Genomic DNA, 21,856 nt, shown 5'->3' on the forward strand with positions numbered 1-21,856 from the left:
TCTTTCTTTATTCCCCCGCCCCCCTCCTTAGACACAGAACCACACATGCAGCTACCCTGGGTGGCACAGCACCACCATTGCCGACCACACCAGACCTCATGGAGACAGTGCACCTGTTTCCTGTTTGGAAGAACACCACTCCACTCCATCTCTGCCTGTGGATCCTGGCTGCTTACCTGAAGAAAGTGCCTCTCCAGCAAGGTGCATGATCGTCCACCAAGGAGCCATTCTGGATAATGTTAAGAACCTCTTAGAATTTGCAGAAACACTTCAGTTTATAGATTCTGTAAGTAGAATTTTTAAGGCAAGTTAATGTTTTTAGAAGGGGAATTAGGAAACCCATTTCTCAAGTCATTGCCATTTTCTATAGCAAATATGTTATGAACATATATTAATGTGAAGGTAAAAGTATAATTTTAGCCTTTGTGTGTATGTTTTCTGAAAGATCTGATTTCATAGGCTACCCAGATAAAAGGTAGCTTTTCACAAATTTCCGTCAAAATGCATATTTTTGAAAAATAGTGAAGTTAATGACCTATAAGTAGAGCTTGGGTTATGGGAATGATGCTTGAGTTATTTTTAACTTTCACTTTGTTTACTTCTTGGTGTTTCTCTAGAATTGTGCTTTGCTTTTGGATAGAACATTAAGAATTATGTTTACTCAGAACTTAAAGCAAGTGTATTTGAAGAGGTAACAAGTTCATTGGTGGTGAATGGCTTTCTCTTTAAAACATTGGTTTTTGACTACCAGTCCCAATGGGTTCACTGAGAAAAACCATTTTTAGTGAAATAGACTTGAGTTCAGCATCTCAAAAGCAGACAATAATTTATTTCCTTTGTTTCTCAGTTGATTAAAAAGCCTTTATTGCATACCCATCAGACAGAGAATAAACATTGCCAAATGCGCCATCTAGAAAAGGGTTTTTTCTGCTTTGGATTGCGTGCAAATGCTAGCGTACTGGGAGGTCTCAGCAGCACTCCTGTAGGCTCAGTCCTGAGGCAGCATGGAAGACCTACCCTGCAATGTACCCGAACAACTGTTAATCCTGAAGCTGTTACTCATGAAGCCAAGCAAGGGGGCCAGGTGTTTCTGCATTCAGCATCTTTCTCAGTGCTGTGTTTCAGGTGATGGCGCACAGCATGCACACACTGTCTCAAAGTTCTGCGCCTCCCACATTGTTTCAGGATTCTTCATCATGGTGTGACCTCAGCAGTTTTGAACTCTTTGAAGAAGCAGATATTTCACCTAGCCAACATCACTCTGGCAAAGCCCTACAGCTCCACCAAAGAGAGGGCAATGTGACTAGACCTGCAGGAGAGTCTAGCCCACGAGCGAATAAACACAAGTTGAGCGAGAGTGCACTTAACTCACTCAAGCCCTTACCTGCTGCACGGCACAGCACAATTCCACTGGTCATCCTTCGAAAAAAGTGGGGCCAGGCCAGCCCCTTAGCCACTGGACACTCTAGCTCCTTCATACTTGCTGACGTCAGCACTTCAACTCCCAATTGCTCCCCTGTCAAAAGCCTGCCCTTCTCCCCCTCGCAGGTAGAGCACAATTTCTGCACAGCTGTTACTAATTTTCAGCAGACAACTGAGCCTTAATAATCTAGAAACTAATCCTTTGGAACAAATGACTAATTACTCTTGCCCTCGCTGACTTCATTCTGTTGTGGAACCTAGCTGTTGCTAAGTCATACTGCCTCCCATAGTTTAGGCTGTCTGTAGGTTGACTGATGATTTTGTCATAATTCTCTCTTTTTGGTGATTTGAAAGATGGTTAGTTGCATGCGATGAGCTTGTATTTCCTTCATCCCTAACGTTTAACATTTCTATCCCTTCCTCTTCTCCTGCCTCTTCCTTCCCTTTAAAAACTTTAACAGATTTTCTTCCTTTGTTCACTTATTATGTGATTCACTGACCCAGGAGAGGAGGGAATCAAATTATGTTTGGGTTGCAACTAGAAATTTTAAAGGTTCCAATCCATCTTTAAGTGGAAACGTGTTGGAAGAGGATGAGGAACAAATGCTTAAGGAAAACAATTTACTTTCTAATTTCAATTTCTCAACATTGGCTCTTTTGAGTTATGCCATACATAATATTTTATTAGCACAGGTTTTGCTAATTAATATCCTTGTTTCACCTGTATTTTTAAAGGCATAGAAATTATAATTCTTATCAGAGACTTAGGTTTCTTAATTATTAAAATAATTGAAGTTAATAGATAATTGGAACTTTAAAACATTTTTCCAATTATGTGAGTTTGTTTTAAGAACAGCTTTAAGTATAAACAAATGATGCACTCACCAAAAAAAATTATCTTGTTTTTTTTTTTTTTCGTTATGTTTTCCAAATTGTGTTCTGGAGAATATTAGTTCTGTAAGATTTTAATAGATGTTCCAGAAAAACATCTAAACACATGAGCATGTAAGTTTGGGAAACATTGAATCAAGCAAAGTTAAAACTTGGTTTCTTTACTGCAGGATCTCTCAGAGTTTTTAATACACTGATGTGCATTGTGAATTTCCAGGAGGAGATTATGATATGTGTATTTCCCAGACTTATTTTATCTTGGAACCATCTGAGGAATACCTATTTCCCCAGAATATTGGTGTTCTGAGAGACACAGCTTATTATTCAATAATTTTCCATAAAATGTAAACCTTCCATGATAATGGTCCATAGATCTTTAAAGAGAGAAAGCAGGGTATGAAAGAAAACAATAAGTACTTTCCAAAAGATCACTTTACCACTTTTAATCTTAATAAAGAGTGCATCTCATTCTCTTCAATGGCAAGTGTCATTTATTAAGAATATTTTCTTGGGATTTTGCAAGTTTCTCAAGCATTGACCTTAGGTTTTATTTCTTTGAAATAACAATCCAAATTTTGGGTGCTCAATTAAATAAAACAATACCCTGTTCAACACTACATGTTGTTATCTTTATTATTTTATATAGTGGGTCAGTAAAACATACTTACTTGTTATCAGGGTGTGATTTTTAAATTGGGCTGAACAAAGAATCACTGTTTAATCTGAAATTTTTTTTCTTCCCATATTTAGTTCTTAAACACTTCCAGTAATCATGAAAACTTAGACCTGGAAATGCCTTCTTTAACTTCCACCCCTCTCAATGGTCACAAATTGACTGTTACAACACCATTTCATAGAGACCAGACTGTGAAAACTCAAAAGGAAAATACTATGTAAGTCTTTGGTTCATGAATAAAATTATTTATCTTATTTACTTATATTTAATTAATAGAACACAGTCCCTGAATGTCTGATCTATTTGTATGTGTATAATTTTACTGATCCACCTGTGTATACACAATCATGTGCATTCCACGTTGTATATGTCTGTCCTGGGCATGTGACAGATACCGAGAGGTGGAAGGTGGGAGGATAAACTAAATTGCCTTTTGTATTCACTTCAAAGTTTCCTACATATGCGGAGATACTTTTCATATAACTTTTCCATTCAGTTTTTTCTGTTTGTTCAGTAAGGCCTTTTCTCCTTCACTGAACACAAGATTTTCTCACTGATTATAAACTTCAGAATGAGTATGGTTCTTTACTTAGTTCATATTTTTTAATTTAATTTTTTCTTTTTGAAATTTATCTATAGATAGGACCTCTTCTAATATTCGCAGGAATATTATATGATTAGAAGCCAAGGAGTGATTAAACAGTCATTTATATTCAATAAAGGCCTAACCAGCTCAAAGAAATGACAGAGAACATCAATATGTGTTATAAGAAACATTTAAGAGAAATGCAATCTTATTTCCAAGTATAATAAGTACATTTTAAAAGATTAACATGTGTTTCTTATTGTGGACCCTCTTTTAACGAATAGATAAAATTGATCTGTAAATGACATCATATCTTCACAATGCGTAAAAGGCCTAAGGCAGTACATGTGTCTTCAGAATGAGTCAAGAAAGATGAAAAATATTTTAATGGTTTTAGTCTTAGGGGTATAATATTTTGAAATATTTGAAAATATGTGATGAACATAGTTTTTTCTTAACAACACATGTGTGGTTAATCAGCATACCCAATTCTGTATCAATAATAGAGTTTATTGTAGTCAGTAGAAAAATATTAAATTTAATAGGTAGAGCAATGTGAGGGGCATATATGTTGTTTTATATTAAACCAACACTACTTTTCTTTTTAAAGTTTTAGGACTCCAGCTATCAAAAGGTCAATCCTAGAAAGCTCTCCGAGAACTCCTACACCATTCAAACATGCACTTGCAGCTCAAGAAATTAAATATGGTCCCCTGAAGATGCTAGTAAGTTTTAGCAAAGTTCTTGTGTTTAGTTGATTTATTATTAGTTCAGACATAAATTTTCCTCTGATGCAAACCTACCCACTCTTCTCTTCAGCCTCAGACACCATCTCATCTAGTAGAAGACCTACAGGATGTGATCAAACAGGAATCTGATGAATCTGGAATTGTTACTGAGTTTCAAGAAAATGGACCACCTTTACTGAAGAAGATCAAACAAGAGGTAAACATAAGATGTTCCTTGTGGGCATCTTGAGGTGCCTGATATCAGCAGTGTGTAATACCACCACTTTTCATGTAAGCTTTTCATACAAGATGCAGTTAAGAGATACTCCCAGACTTCTGGCATGTGACCTCTCATTTGGAAATTGAAGCCACTTCTATCTACTTCATGTTTGAACAGAAAACGTGCTAGAGAAGACAAAGGAAAGAGAAGGAAGCAGCTTTTTATTGTACAGTGATAAAAATCACTGATATATAAATAGGTAGATGATTGACACATAGACATTTAACTTTCAGATATCATAAAGAATTGCAATTTAAATTAAAATAATGGTATCTTTAATTCATAGTATAAAAGAAAGGAATCCCACTTGCAAGGATCAAAGTTTTAGCTTGGTGGCAAGAAACATTTCTAACAAGTTAGAGTTCCTCTTGAATTTATTTTCATATAAAGATAAGTGTTTAAGAGACAGGCCAGAAATGAACTCTTTTTTTTTTTTTTTACAGCCTAATTGAGTCATAATTGACAAATAAAATTGTAATATATTTAAAGTACACAATGTGATCATTTGATGTATGTGTACATTGTAAAAGGAGTTTCCCCATTGAGTTAATTAATCCATCCATCACCTCACATATTTACCTTTTTTGTTTTTTTTGGTGAGAACATTTAAGTTCTCTCTTAGCAGATTATAGTTATACAATACAGTGTTATCAACTATAGTTATCATATTACACATTAGATCCTCATACCTTATTCATCTTATAGAAATTTACTCTTGAGTGTAAATGTTTCATGGGAAGTTCTAGTTCTAGAAACAACAAAGCACTTCTGTTTCTTTTAGGTGGAATCTCCAACTGATAAAGCAGGAAACTTCTTCTGCTCAAACCACTGGGAAGGGGAGAGTCTGAACACTCAGCTGTTCACACAGGCTTCGCCTGTGGCCGATGTGCCAGTAAGTACATACCCATCTTATGAGGTGTTGGTGCCTCACAGAATTCTGTATGAGAAATGTGAGGCTACTGTGGTTTCAGCACTCCTTACTGCATACTCTAAATATTCTCTCGCATGATTATTTTCTTACAATTATTAATGTTGAATATAAAGTTGAGATTTGGTTTATGTATTGGAAATAGATTCTGTTCCATTGCAGAGTTTTTCGTTATTTACTTTCTTAGGATTTGAGAGTCCTTGCCATTTAAAAAATTTGCTGTTATGCATGCATATATACATTTCGCTGAAAACAGAATGTTAATTTTTACATCTTCTTTTGATTGATTTATTTGTCTTCTAAATGTATGTCCTCCTTGTTGTCTCCAGTTTGGTTCCACATAGCATGTAGCATGGTGCTAACCACAGCGTCTCTAGTAGATGCCCTTTGTTGTACCCAATATTGGATTGCTTTGGTTACCACCATCTTTTTCTCAATAGGGTTCACAGCAAAGTTGAGCAGAAGGTACAGAGATTTCCCATATATGCCCTGCCCCCACACATGCATAGCTTTCCTCCTCACCTGCATCTCCCACAGAGAGGGACATTTGTTACAGTTGATAAACCAACAATAACATGTCATTATCACCCAAAGTTCATAGTTCATATTAAGTTTCACTCTTGGTATACATTCTGTAGGTCTGGACAAATTTATGACATGTACCCACCATGATAGTATCATACAGAGTAGTTTCACTGCCCTAAAAACGCTCTGTGCTCTTTCTATTCACTGCTCCTTCTTCACCAACCCCTGACAAACACTGATCTCTTACTGTCTCCGTGCTTTTGCCTTTTCCAGAACGCCATATAGTTGGAATCGTATAGCAGGGAGCCTTTTCAGATTGGTTTCTTTCACTTAAAAATATGCACTTTTCTTTCCTTCATGTCTTTTCATGGCTTGATAGCTCATTTCTTTTGAGCACTTAATTACCACCATTTTTTAAGTTTGTAATTAGTGAGTGGTTGTCCTTTATGGAGAACCAAAGCGAATAACAATTGCTAATATTGATTCAGTATGTACTAAGGGGTAAGTACTATTCTAAGAGCTTTGGCTGCATTAACACACTTAATCCTCTCAACAACCTTACAAGCTTGGTAACGTGATCATTTCCATTATACTGACTGGGAATCCGAGGCATGTGGAGGTTTAGTCACTTGCTCAAAATTATATAGCTAGTAAGTGGTGGTTCTGGGTTAGAACCCAGAAAGTCTAGTTTTAAATTCCACACTTTTCACCATTATAATACACCACCACTAATTTGTAGCTCTAACATATTTCTGTACCAGTATGTGAAATAAACAGTTCTCTCACCAGAGATTAGTAGAGCTTCCATTTTTAAAAGCATGTACTTAATAATTAATTTAACAGATGTTTTTTGAGTGCTTAACACATGCCTAGAACTATGGGGACAGCTGTTTCAAAATGTTACCTCGCGTCTTGTTTTAGTGGTGTTTGCCACAATGGGATTTGGGTTCATACAGAGTTGAATTCTCCTTTGAGCTTGTTGAGAAGAGAATTTCTGGCAAATCACCTGCCTTTTTTTTCCTGCTAATGTGTATCACCTCATAGTAATCTACTCTCTCCAGTGCCAGAGTTGTGTCAGCTCTCCTATTGTCCAACCTCATTTACATTTCAAATTATTCTGTCTCCCTTTAGAATATTCTTACAAGTTCCGTTTTAATGACGCCAGTATCAGAAGATGAAGACAATGTTCTCAAAGCATTTACAGTACCTAAAAACAGGTCCTTGGCGAGTCCCTTGCAGGTAATGACTATTCTAACATGGGTATCTTCTTAAAAGTCATGCACTGAAAAACTGTCATCTTGTTTTGGTTCTTTACACAACATTTTAGGCAAGGAGGAGTGGTGCTTTGAAACAACTCTTGATGTATAAAAATCTCCTGAAAGTCCTTGCTGCTGCTCATATGAGACTCACTGAAAATTTTTAGTAGAGCAGGTTCCCAAAGCATGATGAAGTGAAACATTTCTTACTGTGTCTGAGCCTAAGATCATATGTTACACATGTCAATATCGTCTTCTGCTTTTCAATAGTGTTTAAAATGTTTATTAGTATAGTTTACTTTTTGTTTTAAAAATTTTTAATGCTCATCACTAAGCCATCAAAACTCAGACACCGTGTAGATTTGAAATGAAGTTTGAAATGAAGTAGCTAGTTTAGATTTTAAGTGAAGTTTGAAATGAGCTAGCTAGCAAATAATTACGATATATTGGACTATCAGAATAAGAAAGTCAACTGTCAGTGTCGTGTAGCCAACCTGTAGTTAACCGTCTGCTGCTGGGTTTTAATATCAAAAGAGATTTCCCTTGTAACTGTGAAGTCAGTGTATGTTGATGAAATACAACAAAATCCAAATTAATACCGAGCCAAATGTAAATAAGAATGCAAATTTACTACTAAATTATTTAAAGCAGTTCCAAACATTAAATAAGCCAGTACTCAGCCACCTGCAGAGGCCTCCCCTCTGTCCCCCTGAACTACACTGAGGGGAACTTCACAAACCCTGGAGCACATAGGGAACCCGGGGTTCAGAAGTGGGAAGTCATGTTTGTACTGTGAGTTAGAGGCACTTTAATAGGATGATGTGTAGGCTTTGAGAGGCTGCCCTTTCTTTTTAAATGGCTTTTCTCTCTTTGCGGTAGGCCTTCTCTCTCCAAATTGTGAGAATATTAAAACTTCCCCTTTTTAAGTATTTGTGATATTTAGCATTATTTGTTAAGGAATACAAATACAGCTGGAAGGGCGGTAGGCACATTTTGTTTCTTAATTCAATCAGATTGCTTTTCTTGTGGTTTCTATCTGATCCTACTGCTTTGGTGAAAGAGAACTGTTGATCCTCTGGAGTATAGATGGGGTAAGTCAGTCCTTGTGGGGAATCTGGAGTTGTTCCTGAGTCAGTCAAGCCTGGTGAGTCCTCATGTGGAGAAGACTCAGAGTATCACAGACAATTGGGAGATGAGGAAAAGAATGAACTCTCCCACATACGAGGGACACAGAAAGCGGGTTAGAAGGATGTCAGGGCAAAGATAGCTATTTAAAAGTTTTACCTAACAATGATCCTGGCTCCAGAAAGGAAAGGCTATCCTTGTTTTCTTTCCCTCTTCCTTCCTAAATTACTTGGCCCTTGGTTTCCAGAGCATAGAATTTCACTAGTACTATTAGTACATGAAGCTTAATTTTTACATATATTTTGTAACCTAGCCTGGGACTCAACCTACATTTATAGTAGTATATCAAAAGGGCATTCTGAATTTCAAAGAGCAAACATGTAAATATATTTGAGGACAGTTATCATTACAAAAGTAGTTATCATTATGTAAGTTGAAAACCCCTGGTTATTTTCCTAAAATCAAATCCTAAAAGCTTTTGGCCTAACCAAACAGTGTTTAGCCAAAACCACTGAGCTGAAGTACTGATATAAAGTATATGTTACATAAAATTGCCAAGTTATCAGTACAGTTGACCCTTGGACAAGCTGGGTTTGAACTGCACAAGACCACTTATACGTAGATTTTACTTCCATAAATACAGAGGGTGCCAAAAAAAATATGTATACACATTTTAAGAAAGGAAAAAACTGTATTAAAATTGTAATAATATATATCGATAACAAAAGATGAATACAAGTCACGTTTGACTTGTGCAATTACAAGAGGTGCTCAAAGTGGTTACCATCAGTGTAATTTTAATAGTTTTTTTTTCCTTTTTAAAATGTGTATACATGTTTTTGGCACCCTCTGTATATAGTCAGCTCTCTGTATCCCCAGATTCTACAGATTCAACCAACCTCAGATGAAAAACAGTATTTTCAATAACGCGGTTAGTGGAATCTGCTGATGCAGAGGGCAGACTGTATGATCCACGGGGTGTCCTGGAACCAATGGCCCTGCGGATACTGAGGGATGATACTGAGTTTTGGGGGAGTCAAAAGCTATACGTGGATTTTTGACTGCAGGAGTCGGTGCTCCTAACCCCATGTTGCTCAAGGGTCAACTGTATTTACAAAAGATAGGATGTTCAAATGTTTACATTACAGTTTTTAATATTTATTGCATTTTTTAAAAATCAGTATGGAACTTTATTATCAATATGTTTATATTTTATTTAGTGAAAATGTTAGCTATCTTCAAAACTCAAAATTAAGTAGTAACTCTATTTTATTAATCTATATTTTCTAGCATATCAATGTGTTGTATTTGGCACTTTATAGATTCTAATATCTGTATACTGAGATTAAACTATCTATGTACATCTCATGGTGGAGGTGATATTTGTTAGTTCTACTAAACTCAATAACTGAGACCTGAAAGTTAATTTTAAGAGCCAATGCTTCTATCTGCACTATATGGTTTACTGATTTATACTGCTGAAATATATTTTAATAACCTGCTATAATAGATAACTAATTCATTTTAAGAAATGCTCATTAAATCAATGAATGGTACACATCAAGTATCTCCTCTGTTTTGTGTCATGGAGATCTAGCTTCTGATACCATAGAAATATGTGATTTCTAAAATGTTTCAAACTTTTGTGATAAATATTGGAAAATGCATCAAATGATTCTAAATACTTAGACATGTATTTCCTATGCTTCATATAATCCTAGTTCAATAATATTTATATAGGCTTTTAGGTAACTTGGTAATTTTGTTTATTTAAAACATAATGCTTTCTTATATGTTTCCACTGATAATTTGACCTAATTGGGCAGATTTCTGGTATTATTGAACATATTGTACCTTTGTTAAATGGCCTGGCCATTCAACTTAAGAGTATCTTATATACCCTATAACTTTTGTAATTTCTATGAACAGTAAATCAAATATTAAGTGAGATTTTAACCAATCTCTATATTTTTATCATAGTGCTTTTAATTAAAACAACTAAATATGATTCCTAAAATATTTTAAAATTCGGATACTTCTAAAATAAAAAAAATATTTGCCGCTTGTAATAGTGCAATTGATTGTCCAGCTATCTTATTGTCTAAATAACTTTACTTAAGTACAAGAACAGTTTATTGAAGACTACAGTAACTGCAATTTTGTGTTCTACAGTTTCAGTTTTAATCATCCCTGACTTAATTATGGCAATAATACTTTAGACAGAGCAGATACTGGGCCCTTATGATTCAACTTCTAATGTACATATAAATGCACATGCTTATAAATAAATATGTGTAAATTACATTTGATATTTTAAAATTAGAAATGCAAGAAGCTATGAGTTTCACATTTTGTTACAGTAAATCTCAAACATACATAGAAGTATAGAAAATATTCTGTGATTTAGATATAACCAATTATTAACATTTTGCCATATTTACTTCATCTATTTTTTAATGAAGCATTCTAAAGTTCTGGATAATATAACATTTTATTCTTACATCTTTTCAGATGTCTATCTAAAAATAAGGACATTTTTATATATAACCTAATACTATTATCACACATTATTAACAATAATTCCTTAAGATTTTAATTCTCAGGCTATATTTAGATTTCCCCATTAATCCAGAAAAGAGCCTTGTTATTATTTGTTATATAAAAGAACATTGTTATTATAAAATTGAAACAGTTTACACACTGCATTTGGTTTTTAAGTCTCTTAATCTCTAGACCATTGCTGTCCAATAGGACCTATGTAATGATGGAAATGTCCAATACGCAGCTGTCCAATACGGGAGCCACTAGTTACATGTGGCTACTGAGACCTTGAAATGTGGTTAGTGCTATTGAGGAACAGAATTTTCAATTTAATTTAATTTAAATGGCTTTAATTTAACAGCTACATTTCCTTCCTCTGCCTGGAATCAACCATTTCCCTAAGGGGTGCTGATCATTTTAGTGGGAAATGCTATGTAGAGACCAAAATCAGGGTGCTAAGGATGCCCGTTTGTTATATGGGTTGTCACTGAGAAGCAATAAATTTCAATAACTCAGAACTCTCCGTTTAGCCCCTAATGCATAAACTATTGCTTCAATAGAGGCTATTGTTAGCCGTTACACACAAATAATATTTTATTTGTTTTTAAAATTATTTATGCTTAATCTTTTTCCAAAAGTAGTTTGTGGCAGCTGCATAATCTTATAATTGTCGGATTTCTTATTTTTTTAAGGTGCTTCAATTTTAGATTGTACAAGCAAACAAGGACTCATAATAAAAATGTTCTGAGACATTTTTGATATTTGTGTCTTTTCTGTAGCTCAGAATATGTGAGATTTTCACATTGGACCATTGTTCCATTTTTCCCATAATGAGTGGGGGTAGCGGATCGGAGTCTAGACGCTTAAAAATGATCACAAGAGAGGAAATAAATATTCATCTAAAAAGCTTGCAGTTTGGATCAGGAAAGGCAGATTCACTGTGGAACATTGTTCACAAGTTACCCTGAGAGAGCCCAAGACAGACAGACCGACACACACACACACACACACACACACACACACACACACACACAGCTCCTTCCTCAGCAAGGAGAAAAGAGCTGCCTGTTTTCCTCAATATGCTTTCAATTTGCTTTACAAACTGCTTTACACTTTGAAACACACTTTACCACTAAATATTTCTTAAGGTAGACATCTTCATCGGTATATTTGAAACTGTACTTAAGTTATAAGCTTTCTAAACTTCTGTGTTTTTCTCTTAAACTATAATTTCCTTTTATTCCTATTTAAAACCCAAGTGCAAAAGATGTGTTCATATGCTTTTTACTAACTCACTTTCCTCTTTTTGGTAACCACAGAATGACAGCTTTAAATTTTAATTTCCTGACTTGGCTTGTCATGGCCTTACTTCTTTAAAACAGTGAGTTTAATTTAAGTAAATTTCTCAACCATTATTATTTAAACACATTTGCACGGCATCAAAGAATCTTAAAATATTATTGCAAGCAATTGAAACTCACTTTTTCAGTTCCATGTGTTTTGGATCGCTCCTATTTTTATATGAATTACTTGTGAATTTTTCAAAATATCGGGCAAAACCTTTTTGCGTGATTGGCATTGCTGAGGAGTGTAATAAACTAGCATGCAAGCAACAGGATGCTGGGCTCTAGTCTAGACTCGACCATTTTCTAATAGTCTTTAATTCATTAACCTCTTCAGGCCAAAATGATCGTCTATAAATTTGGAACTATAGTGTATCCTTCACTCATCATACAAGGTTGCTGTGAAGTTCAAATGGATATAGTATTGCTTTCAAAATGGCAGCACACGTGGCAGTGTGCATTGCTGTTATCTATTATTAGGCAAAGCTATGCACAGACCCTGTCCTTAGCAACACAGGCAAGGAGGCTTCACCAAGGGCCAGGTCTTCTTGCCCTGTGGTGTATTATTTCCTCTAGCACAGTCTTTCTCATTCCCTGCTCCACTCTTGCAGAAGTGTGTCAGTGGGTCACCAAAAGAGACAGCTGATTCAACTGATTCCTGAAATAAAGATAGTCAGATCTCTTTGGTTTTACGGAGACAAAAAAACAGATTTACTGGTTTTCTCTACTTTTCTGGTACTTCTGTTGTTGGCCTGTCAGCAGACATGGAAACAGTCTGTCTATATGTGACAGAGCTTTCCAGGCATTTCTTAGTATAGTGTGCTCTTGACCTGCTCCTTTGGATATGTATGTATTCATTTGGTTCCCCTCTTGGGTCACTTTTTTCCACTTGTCCTGGCAAGAATTTACATAGCTGTCAGTAGTATTTCAGCAACCTGCTTTTAATATATGTTATAAATTAAGCAAGTTTACCACATACAGTTTTGGGGCTGAACTAAGAAAGGCTAAATGAGTGGGGAAGGTATGTCAAGCTCTTATTCAGAGTTCCGTGCCCCAGATATTACAAGATGTGGATATTTTTGTTGTTGTTTGGTTTGGTAAACAATATGATACTGAATCTTCCCCGAGCCAGCAAAGATAGAATCACTTTAGAGCAATTTGGCACTTGTCTTAATCTTAATAGTCTGGAACTAATATATGACTAAGGAAAGAGCTATTCTGCCAAAAAGTTGTGACACCCTAGGCTATATAATATAAACTGTTGGAAACGCTATAAACATGTAAGATGAAGAGACCCCTAGAGATATCTGGGACAAACTCCAAATTTAGGCAAAGTCCATCCACATTAGCAATTATTAACTTAGGACTGGGTGGAAAGAGGAGGCACTGGTGGATCGGGCAACTTCCAATCACTGACTGGACCTTTTGTCCCCTGACTTTTAGGGTTCTTTTCTATGAAAAGTTAGCAACCTTGAAATTGAGGGCGTTTCATTGTTTTGTGGGGACGTAGATTGGCATGTATGTGTGAGAAAATTCCAGTAACTGTTAACCTTACCTTAGTGGCATTTCATCTCAGGTTCATCCCTGACTTTCAAGATACAGCTGAAGATTTCTATGTTACCTCTTATAACTGATACACTTTAAAAGGAATTCTCACTTGGTGAATTGTAGTTCAGAGTTATGTTCTACAGATGGGTTCAACAGAATAATCAGATCATTCTTATTCTTTTGGACACCATTCATATCTGCTTATTACTTAAAAACAAGAAAAACATAATAGTATCTCACAAGTTGTTTTGGTTTAACAAAATCATTTTTTATGATTTATGCACATTTATTATTAGGCCCGTGAATTGTAAAGCACAGTAACTTGCCAGGGCTTTTGACATCAGCAACTATCGTGTGAGGTTGATATATCAGTACAATAATAATAGTAGTTGTTCAGCATGATGAAAAAACTATTCCTATTCTAAATGAAAAATGTGAAGATAATCTAATTCTGACAGAAAACCACCTGCGGACATGGTCTTGTCTCCTTTTACTTCTTCTGTTTTCTACAAAGGAGCTGAGTATTTAAAGTGCTTTAGCAGGATATCCCAGTTAAAGCTTTGACAGTCTATTTACAGTTCACTTCTGCCCAAGGGCAATTAAAGGCAGATTACAGGATAAGCAAGATGACTCCCGGGCAAGAGGAGGAGGATGTGAGGTAGGATTATTAATGGTGAAATGAATTTGGGTAGAGTGACATGTCTGCAGTAGTGCCACGGGTTAGTAATTTAACAAGAATTCATGTGCAGAAATCTGTAATTCTTATCAATTCTTTAGCACAGATGAAACTAAAATTTATGGAGAGGGAATAAGGAGGATGCACACAGATCTACATGACAGTATTAAGAACTTCTTCCAGCACAAAGACTTTTAATCCTTGTTTGTCAAAACTATTCTCTTTGCTTGAAAAGTTGGCCGAGGGCCCCATGGCTTCAAGGTAAGGAGGGAGAAGGAAATAGCAGAAGAGGAGGCAGCTGCCATGTAGACTATTGGACCTGAGCATTTCTTTTTTTACCTGAGTACTTGGCTTCCTGCTCTTCTTTTCATGCTGTAGGTTTGGGTGTGTGTCCACTCTGACCACTTTTTTTCATTCGTTCTTATAAATTGCGCTTGCTTTGCTCTCTCCTGGTACAAAAAAGGAGGTACCTGCACACAGTAGCCCATTGGCTTTTTGTTCTGCACAGTGGTTGTTGTAGACAGTGGCTCCTGTGTCCTGGTGCTTGTCTACTTGGGAGATTCAGGTGTTGGAAGCCCTCTTGCCTTCCATAGGCCCTAAGATTCAGGGCTTATACGCCCCTGAAATGCTCTGCTTTCTGGACTTTGGATATTTGGGTCAACTGGATTTCTTTCTTGGCAAATTCCATTTTGACTTAGGAGAAGCTAATGAAAAGTTTTCTCAAAAATCCTAATTAAAAATATATGGTATCTTCTTTATATTGACCTTGTTTTAAATATCTGGTCCTGGAGGAAGAGCCAAACATGAATAAAATGATGAGCCATGTGGGAGACCCAACAAGAACACAGTCAAATTTCAAGTTGAAAATACAGAGGGTGCTAAAAAAATGTATACACATTTTAAGAAAGGAAAACTGTATTAAAATTGTAATACTCAATATATACTGATAAAATATATATACAAGTCACGTTTGACTTCTGCAATTAACAAGAGGTGCTCAAAGTGGTTACCATCAGCGTCCAGACACTTCTGATTATGGCGAACTACTGCTTGAGCAACGTTGACCAAAGTGTCCACTTGTAACATTTTTTTGGCACCCCTAGTACATTAAACTGATAATACTTAGTATTAGAGTCTCCTAAACAGATTTTGGGAATTCTGCATTAACTTAAATACCATATTGCCAAGGATCACAACTTGACTTTTTCCAAGGGGCATAGCCAAAGCAAGCATAAGACTGTTTTAAAATAGTATTTTAATTCTATATTAATTCAAGCATAGCTAAATAGAAAAAGTCTTAACCAGAGAAAAACAGAAGCAGTCTTCCCTGCTCCTCACTTTTATCTCTATTCTCACTTTCATTTTTTTCCCCTCCAATTGTTTGCCTGCATTCTTTCAAAATATGTAGTTTTGGTTTTGGTGGTTTATCTTTATGTAATGTTAGATTTGCATGTATTAGTATATGAAGATACTTCCTTCTGCTGCTTCTTCAGTCACTTAGTGTTTAAGACCCATGCACTTTGTTGTATGTACACCATGGATTCTAGGTGCTGCTTAGTGCTCCATGGTTGACATCCACCGTATGTAACTCTTCACTCTCAGATGGTAGTTATTATGTTACAGTGCTACAGTGACGACCAACACAAGCTTAATAATTGAAACGATAACATTAACTTTTATTTTTTCATTTGGGTCAGTTGCTGTTTCAGAGCTGCCCTGAAATTTTTTAGCAACAACAGATAAGCAACGAACTAAACTAAAATGTTGAATTTGTATGGATAGATACACACCAGAGAAATCTGTGTATTTAATCCACTTGCTTGAACCTAGAGAAACATCTCTTATTCAGAATTATTCATAGAATGCTATAACTACCCTGGTGATTTTTGTGTAGCAAAACATAAATGTGACTCAGTGGCAGAAGTCAGCCCTGAACACCTGTCACCTTTGTTCTGTCATCTTTGTGATACATGGTTCCAGGAAAACATTACAATAATCCGTCTTGCTATGTAGTATTTCAAGTTACATGTTGAGCCTCTGAGCCGTGATAGTCAATATATGTAAACCTGGATGGTTTTTTTGACATTGGCAGGGAGAGGGCATGGTAGATTGTGCAGAAGTCGGGGAACCCAGTCTGCATCCTGTGAAAGTTTACAAGTTAGAAACAGGGCTCTATAAACCTTATGTCCTTGAAACTTTGTTCCAGCCACTAGGTGAAGAAACCCCATAACCATACAAATACCATGTTCCTTTAGAATTATCTTGAACCTCTTTGCTAAAAAGTCTGATGACTTCAACACCTCATCTAAATGCTTCTTCCTACATTCCAGGGCCCTGCTGACCTGACCCCGCAATTTTCCACTAATAAGAACTCTGTTGGAAGCAGCATCTTACACTCATTAGGGCCTGGATTCACACTCTTGTTTCATCACTTCTTAGCTGGGTGACCTTGAAGATATTGCCTAAATTCTCTTTTCCTTTTAAATTGCCTGGTCTGTGAAGCAGGTGCAGTGTTTCATGTGTTTTTCTAAGAATTAAATTAAATGAGATGACACACCTAAAACACTTGGAAGCGTGGGTGGCACATAGTAAGCACTTGTTAAATGTTGGCATTTAATGCACTATATCTCTTCCTGTCTCCCAATCGCTCCTGCAAACACTATAGAAATTGCAGCTTCCTGACTCTTTTGTGCTATTCCTGGGTTAACTCCTTTCTCACCTGTCTGTCTAAACCCTGCCTATTCTTGCCCTTTCCCTAGAGCATTGCCCTGGCAATTCCTCAGTGTCCCATCCACTCTTCACCTGGGCACGTGTCACACTTCCTGTTACTATGCCACCTGTATCACATGTGTTCATTTTGTCTCCTAAAGAACATCTGAGGCTCTAGAGAGCAGTGGTCTTTCTTCTCTTATCCTTTCGTTTCATGGCAGAAAAATGCCTCCTAGATGTCAATACCAAGAATAGTTGAGCTTTGTTAAACCACTGGTTTAGTTCTGAGCTTACAGATGCCAAATCTTATATCTGCTTGTGTTTCTCTTTCCTTCTTTGCATTGGCTGGTAGAGAGCTCAGAGCCAAGGTTGAGGGTTAAATTGAGCTGATGCACTGTACTTCATTGGCAAGTGTTTGGTGTACCATATCGCCCCATCTTTATGTTATTTATTTTTCATACATTTATCTGTGACCCTGCCTTGTCCGCTTTTTAAACCATATTATCTTGTATTTATTTTGTAAGTATCTTAAATCTTTTGGGAACTAAGTAGGGCACAAAGAGTACGTATTTTAGTTTGAAGCAACATGGAGGGAAGGCAGGAGCCAGGGCTGTGAAGAGGGCAAACGTACATGCAAAGCCACTCTACAGTGTGCCCTCGGAGTGGCCTTGAGCAAGTCATCTCCACTTTCTGAGTCTCCATTTCCTGCCCGACCAAAGAGAAAATGAGCCTCCTTCACAGGCTCGTTGTGCTGTACAAATGAGAACATGTGTACGAAGTGCCAAACACTAGACCTAGATCTGGATGCTGCCCCTTAGATATTAGTTCCATCTTATATTTTCCAATATGTCTTTAAAAAGTAAAGCTGTCCTGGTAAAAAGATATTTCTAAGTTAATTGTTATTTAATTGATATTAAAAATATATACTAAGTTTAGTAGGCATTGATCAATTCTAGCACCTATGGGATCTTCTTCACTCAGAGGACTCAGGCACTCACCAGTATGCTTAAGGCGTAAATGCCCAGAGCTTACCTTAGGTACCTGGGGAATTATGCCCATTCCTGCCTCCAACTTTGTAAAATCACCTTATCATAGACAAAGGCACTCAAGTATGAAGCTGTGGTTGTACCTTAAGATACTATTAGGGAAGGACTTGTTCTCTTAGCAATAAATAACTTCTAATAATTAATATCACTTAAGAATGCTGGATTCCTGGGTGTCACAGAGTTAAGATTTTATCTGACGAAGGCTCTCTGGTGTCTACCATTTGCTATGTGGAGGGCAAAATCCCCTCTGCTGACTCTGCAGGGAGTGGGACTCCATTTGTGGGTTAAAGTGTGTGCTTCCTGCCTGACCTCGCTGTTACTCTCTTTTCTCCATTAGCCTTGTAGTGGGGCCTGGGAAGCTGCATCCTGTGGAAAGATGGACGATCAGATGACAGCTTCCGGTCAGGCTCGTAAATATGTGAATGCCTTCTCAACCCGGACTCTGGTGATGTGAGATGTTTCCAGACAAGCATTATGGTTTACAGAACACTTCAAGTTGACTTTGGATATATCATTCCTCTACATGAAACTTTTCATGAATGGGAGAAAAACATATATTTGTTGTGGTACAACAGTTGACAGCAGCACCAAGTGCATTTAGGTGGGTGAAATCTGATAAGATTTCACCCAACTAAAAGGATTTTTAAAAAATAAATAGATAACAGTCTTACCTAAATTGTTAGGTGATGAATTGTAGTCAGATGTTACTATCTTAGGGCGGTTTTTTTAAATGTCAAGTCGATGAATCTGTATCTTAGAGGATCCCACAGACCAGTATTTTTTCGTTACGAGGTTTTTGAAATTTTACACGCAAAAAAGGGTACTCCAATATTTTACTTTTGTCAGTCACTAAACACAATGCATTACTATAAATGTTGGCTTAATATGATGAGATCATTAATCAAGATTGTAAATGCTCATGTATGGTTAATAACATTGGAGGTACATTTATTGTACTAAACCATTTTATGAGTTTTTTGTTAGCTTGCTTTAAAAATTATTACTGTATGAAATAGTTTTATAAAGAAATTATATTTTTATTCAGTAATTTAATTTTGTAAATGCCAAATGAAAAATGTGTTTTGCTGCTATGGTCTTAGCCTGTAGACATGCTGCTAGTATGACGGGCAGTAAAGCTTTGGACAGAAAGAAAAGAAATTAGGTGTTAGGTAATTAACTATGCACTAGTATTTCAGACTTTTTATATTTTTATATATATACTTTTTTTTCTTTTGTAATACATTGGAAAACTTATTTGGGAGATTTTGCTGTTATTGGTTGTTGTTTTTTTTTTTTTCTTGTCATGGTTGGTTTGTAAGAGCATGCGTTGCACTTCTTTTTTGGGAGATCTATGTTGTTGATGTCCTGTGTTTTGTTTTGAATTCAGCCCCACTGTTCTTTAATTCAGTCGTACGTGTTTGATCAGCATAACCCACAGTTTCTAAGTGTCTGGTGTCAGGACTGCACAGAACTTGTGTTTGCAGCTGGGTGGAGAGGCAGGAATCCACAACCAGTTGCTGCCTTAAAAACACTTGGTGCAAGATGGATGGCACTAAACCTTTGATATGACAGTGTACTTACTGCCTTGTAGTGAAATAAAGCTGACCCTTATTTTCCTTACTTTTGACTTCTCTCTTGTGATTGTGGATGATAGTTTTACTTTTAAGAAATGGAGCTAGCACTTTCTTTTGTTAATAATTTGCACACCATCTGAACTTCACTTGAGGAAGCCAAGAATCATTACTTCGGAGAAAAAAGAACAAGAAAACCAAGTTCACAAAATAATCATGTGCAAAGTGACAGCTGGGAGGAATCTTCCAGAATGTATCAGTCATGGTTCCAGCAGCATTCAAATTGGGATAGTTCAAGGAGCGTTCACTTACAAGGGTACTGATACTATGGATGTGGGCAGGGGTTCGGGGGAACACTGCCCCATGCAAGGGAGGAGTCATGGAAAGCAAGAGTCCTTGAGAGGGGTCGTGACCTTCAGAAACCTTACAGGGCGAGAGCCAAGTGTAATCCCTAACTTTTCTTCCTCTATCCCTTCCATCTCTGCCAAGGGTCCTTGTTGGCAGAACCAACCAGAAGCTAGAGGGCAAGGAAGCACCTGGAAGAAAGACAGACAGCCAGCCTCCTAGGGCAGAGCCAGAGGATATTTATCTGTTGGGGCAAGGAAAAGGCGTTTCAGCCAAGTCGTCCAATCCAGCTCCCTCTTTTAGAGATAAACTTCCACTGGCTTCCATTTCTCAGCTCAGTGTTCTTTTCGCTGTGCTTAGAAAATCCCTTTCATACAGGTTCCTTATAATTTCCTTTAGTCACTCTTCTAACTCAGACTTTGAATTCTCATCCTCATATATATATATACGATGCACTTGGTATTCCTAGAGCCAATGATTTATTACCCTTCATTACTAGTCTTTAAGACTGTTTAGTATTCTTTGATCATATTTCTGATGGATAATAACACATCACCCCAGTGTTGGGAAGCTTTTTATATTCATGCCTGCTCATTCTGTTTTCCAGGTGCTATCTCTGCCACTTACGGGCAGTTTGAACTTGGACAAGTCACTAACCTCTCTGAGCCTTTTTTCTTCATCTGTGAAAAGAGGTCATTCTTAACAAGAGAACTCTTGTTAAGTAATGCACTATAGAAATGTCTGTTAATACATATGCTTTCTATTATTAAGTGATGCATGTCAAGTAGTATGTCAAATGTTCATCTGGCCGATAATATGCATTGCCATTGCAGAGTTAACTTAGGGGTCATATTATATCTATTAAAATAAATTAATGGTAAGAGTGAACTCAGAATTATACAGGATTGAAATAAATATTTACTTTTCTAACAAGGACGTGACCCAATAACTAGAAACTAAAAACCTAAACTAATGAAGGGTAAATTTAGTTTTATGTGTAAATACTCACATTCTTATAAAACCCATTTCACAAGCATTTCTAAAACATTTATTTGTTTTAGTAATTTTTTTTGAATCCCCCTGCTCTCCACAGCAGAGATTCAGGTATTAAAATAAATGGAAACAGTATTACTTACTACGCAAAGAAAGGTTATCCTTTTGAGTTACTGTGTGTAAATCTTGCGTCCACATGTGAACATCTGTAGAAAAAGAGAGACATTATGAGAAGATTATGAGTTGTTTCCCAAACACTGATGGGACTGATAAGCCAAGATGAGAGATGTGCAGGGAAGAACTACCTTGTGTCTTTAGAAATTATACAATATTAGAACTGGAAAGGAACTTAGCCATTACAAGGGCTTTAATAAGGGGCTCTCCACATTGCTTTATTGAAAGAAAATCCATTTAGGAGCCCATTCAGTTTTATTTAAATTCAGACTCTGACCTTTACCAGCTCTGTGACTTTGTCTGAGTTTGACTTAATCTCCCTAAGCTTCACTTTTATTTTACTTTCGTTGGGGATAAAAGTCCATCTCAAGGTTGTTGAGTATTGTGAAGATGTTGTGAGATACTACATGCATTCTTGCATCACTGTACATGTTTCTGTGTCCATTGATTAGGTAGGTCACTTATAGTAACTTATAATCAGTGGTGTTCACCA

The 21,856-nt window shown here is 36.5% G+C and overlaps 1 protein-coding gene across 3 annotated transcripts in view; it reads left to right on the top strand.

Annotated features, from left to right (window-relative positions):
• Nucleotides 1-19,900, top strand: part of MYB (MYB proto-oncogene, transcription factor) — a 33,296-nt gene extending 13,396 nt beyond the window's left edge. For 2 of the 3 annotated variants that reach the window (XM_019732805.2, XM_019732806.2), the window contains exons 9-16: nucleotides 32-286; nucleotides 1,186-1,548; nucleotides 3,064-3,206; nucleotides 4,186-4,300; nucleotides 4,395-4,520; nucleotides 5,365-5,475; nucleotides 7,168-7,275; nucleotides 18,618-18,886. In XM_019732805.2, the coding sequence (XP_019588364.2) occupies nucleotides 32-286; nucleotides 1,186-1,548; nucleotides 3,064-3,206; nucleotides 4,186-4,300; nucleotides 4,395-4,520; nucleotides 5,365-5,475; nucleotides 7,168-7,275; nucleotides 18,618-18,734 (1,338 nt within the window). In that variant the 3' untranslated portion in view covers nucleotides 18,735-18,886. Of the gene's footprint in view, nucleotides 1-31; nucleotides 287-1,185; nucleotides 1,549-3,063; nucleotides 3,207-4,185; nucleotides 4,301-4,394; nucleotides 4,521-5,364; nucleotides 5,476-7,167; nucleotides 7,276-18,617 lie in introns of all 3 variants that reach the window. The other variant, XM_019732807.2, reaches the window with a different exon arrangement.
• Nucleotides 19,901-21,856: the final 1,956 nt, after the last annotated feature.

This window comes from Rhinolophus sinicus, linkage group LG05 (assembly GCF_036562045.2).
Source record: "Rhinolophus sinicus isolate RSC01 linkage group LG05, ASM3656204v1, whole genome shotgun sequence".
In the NCBI taxonomy this organism is placed as follows: Eukaryota; Metazoa; Chordata; class Mammalia; order Chiroptera; family Rhinolophidae; genus Rhinolophus; species Rhinolophus sinicus.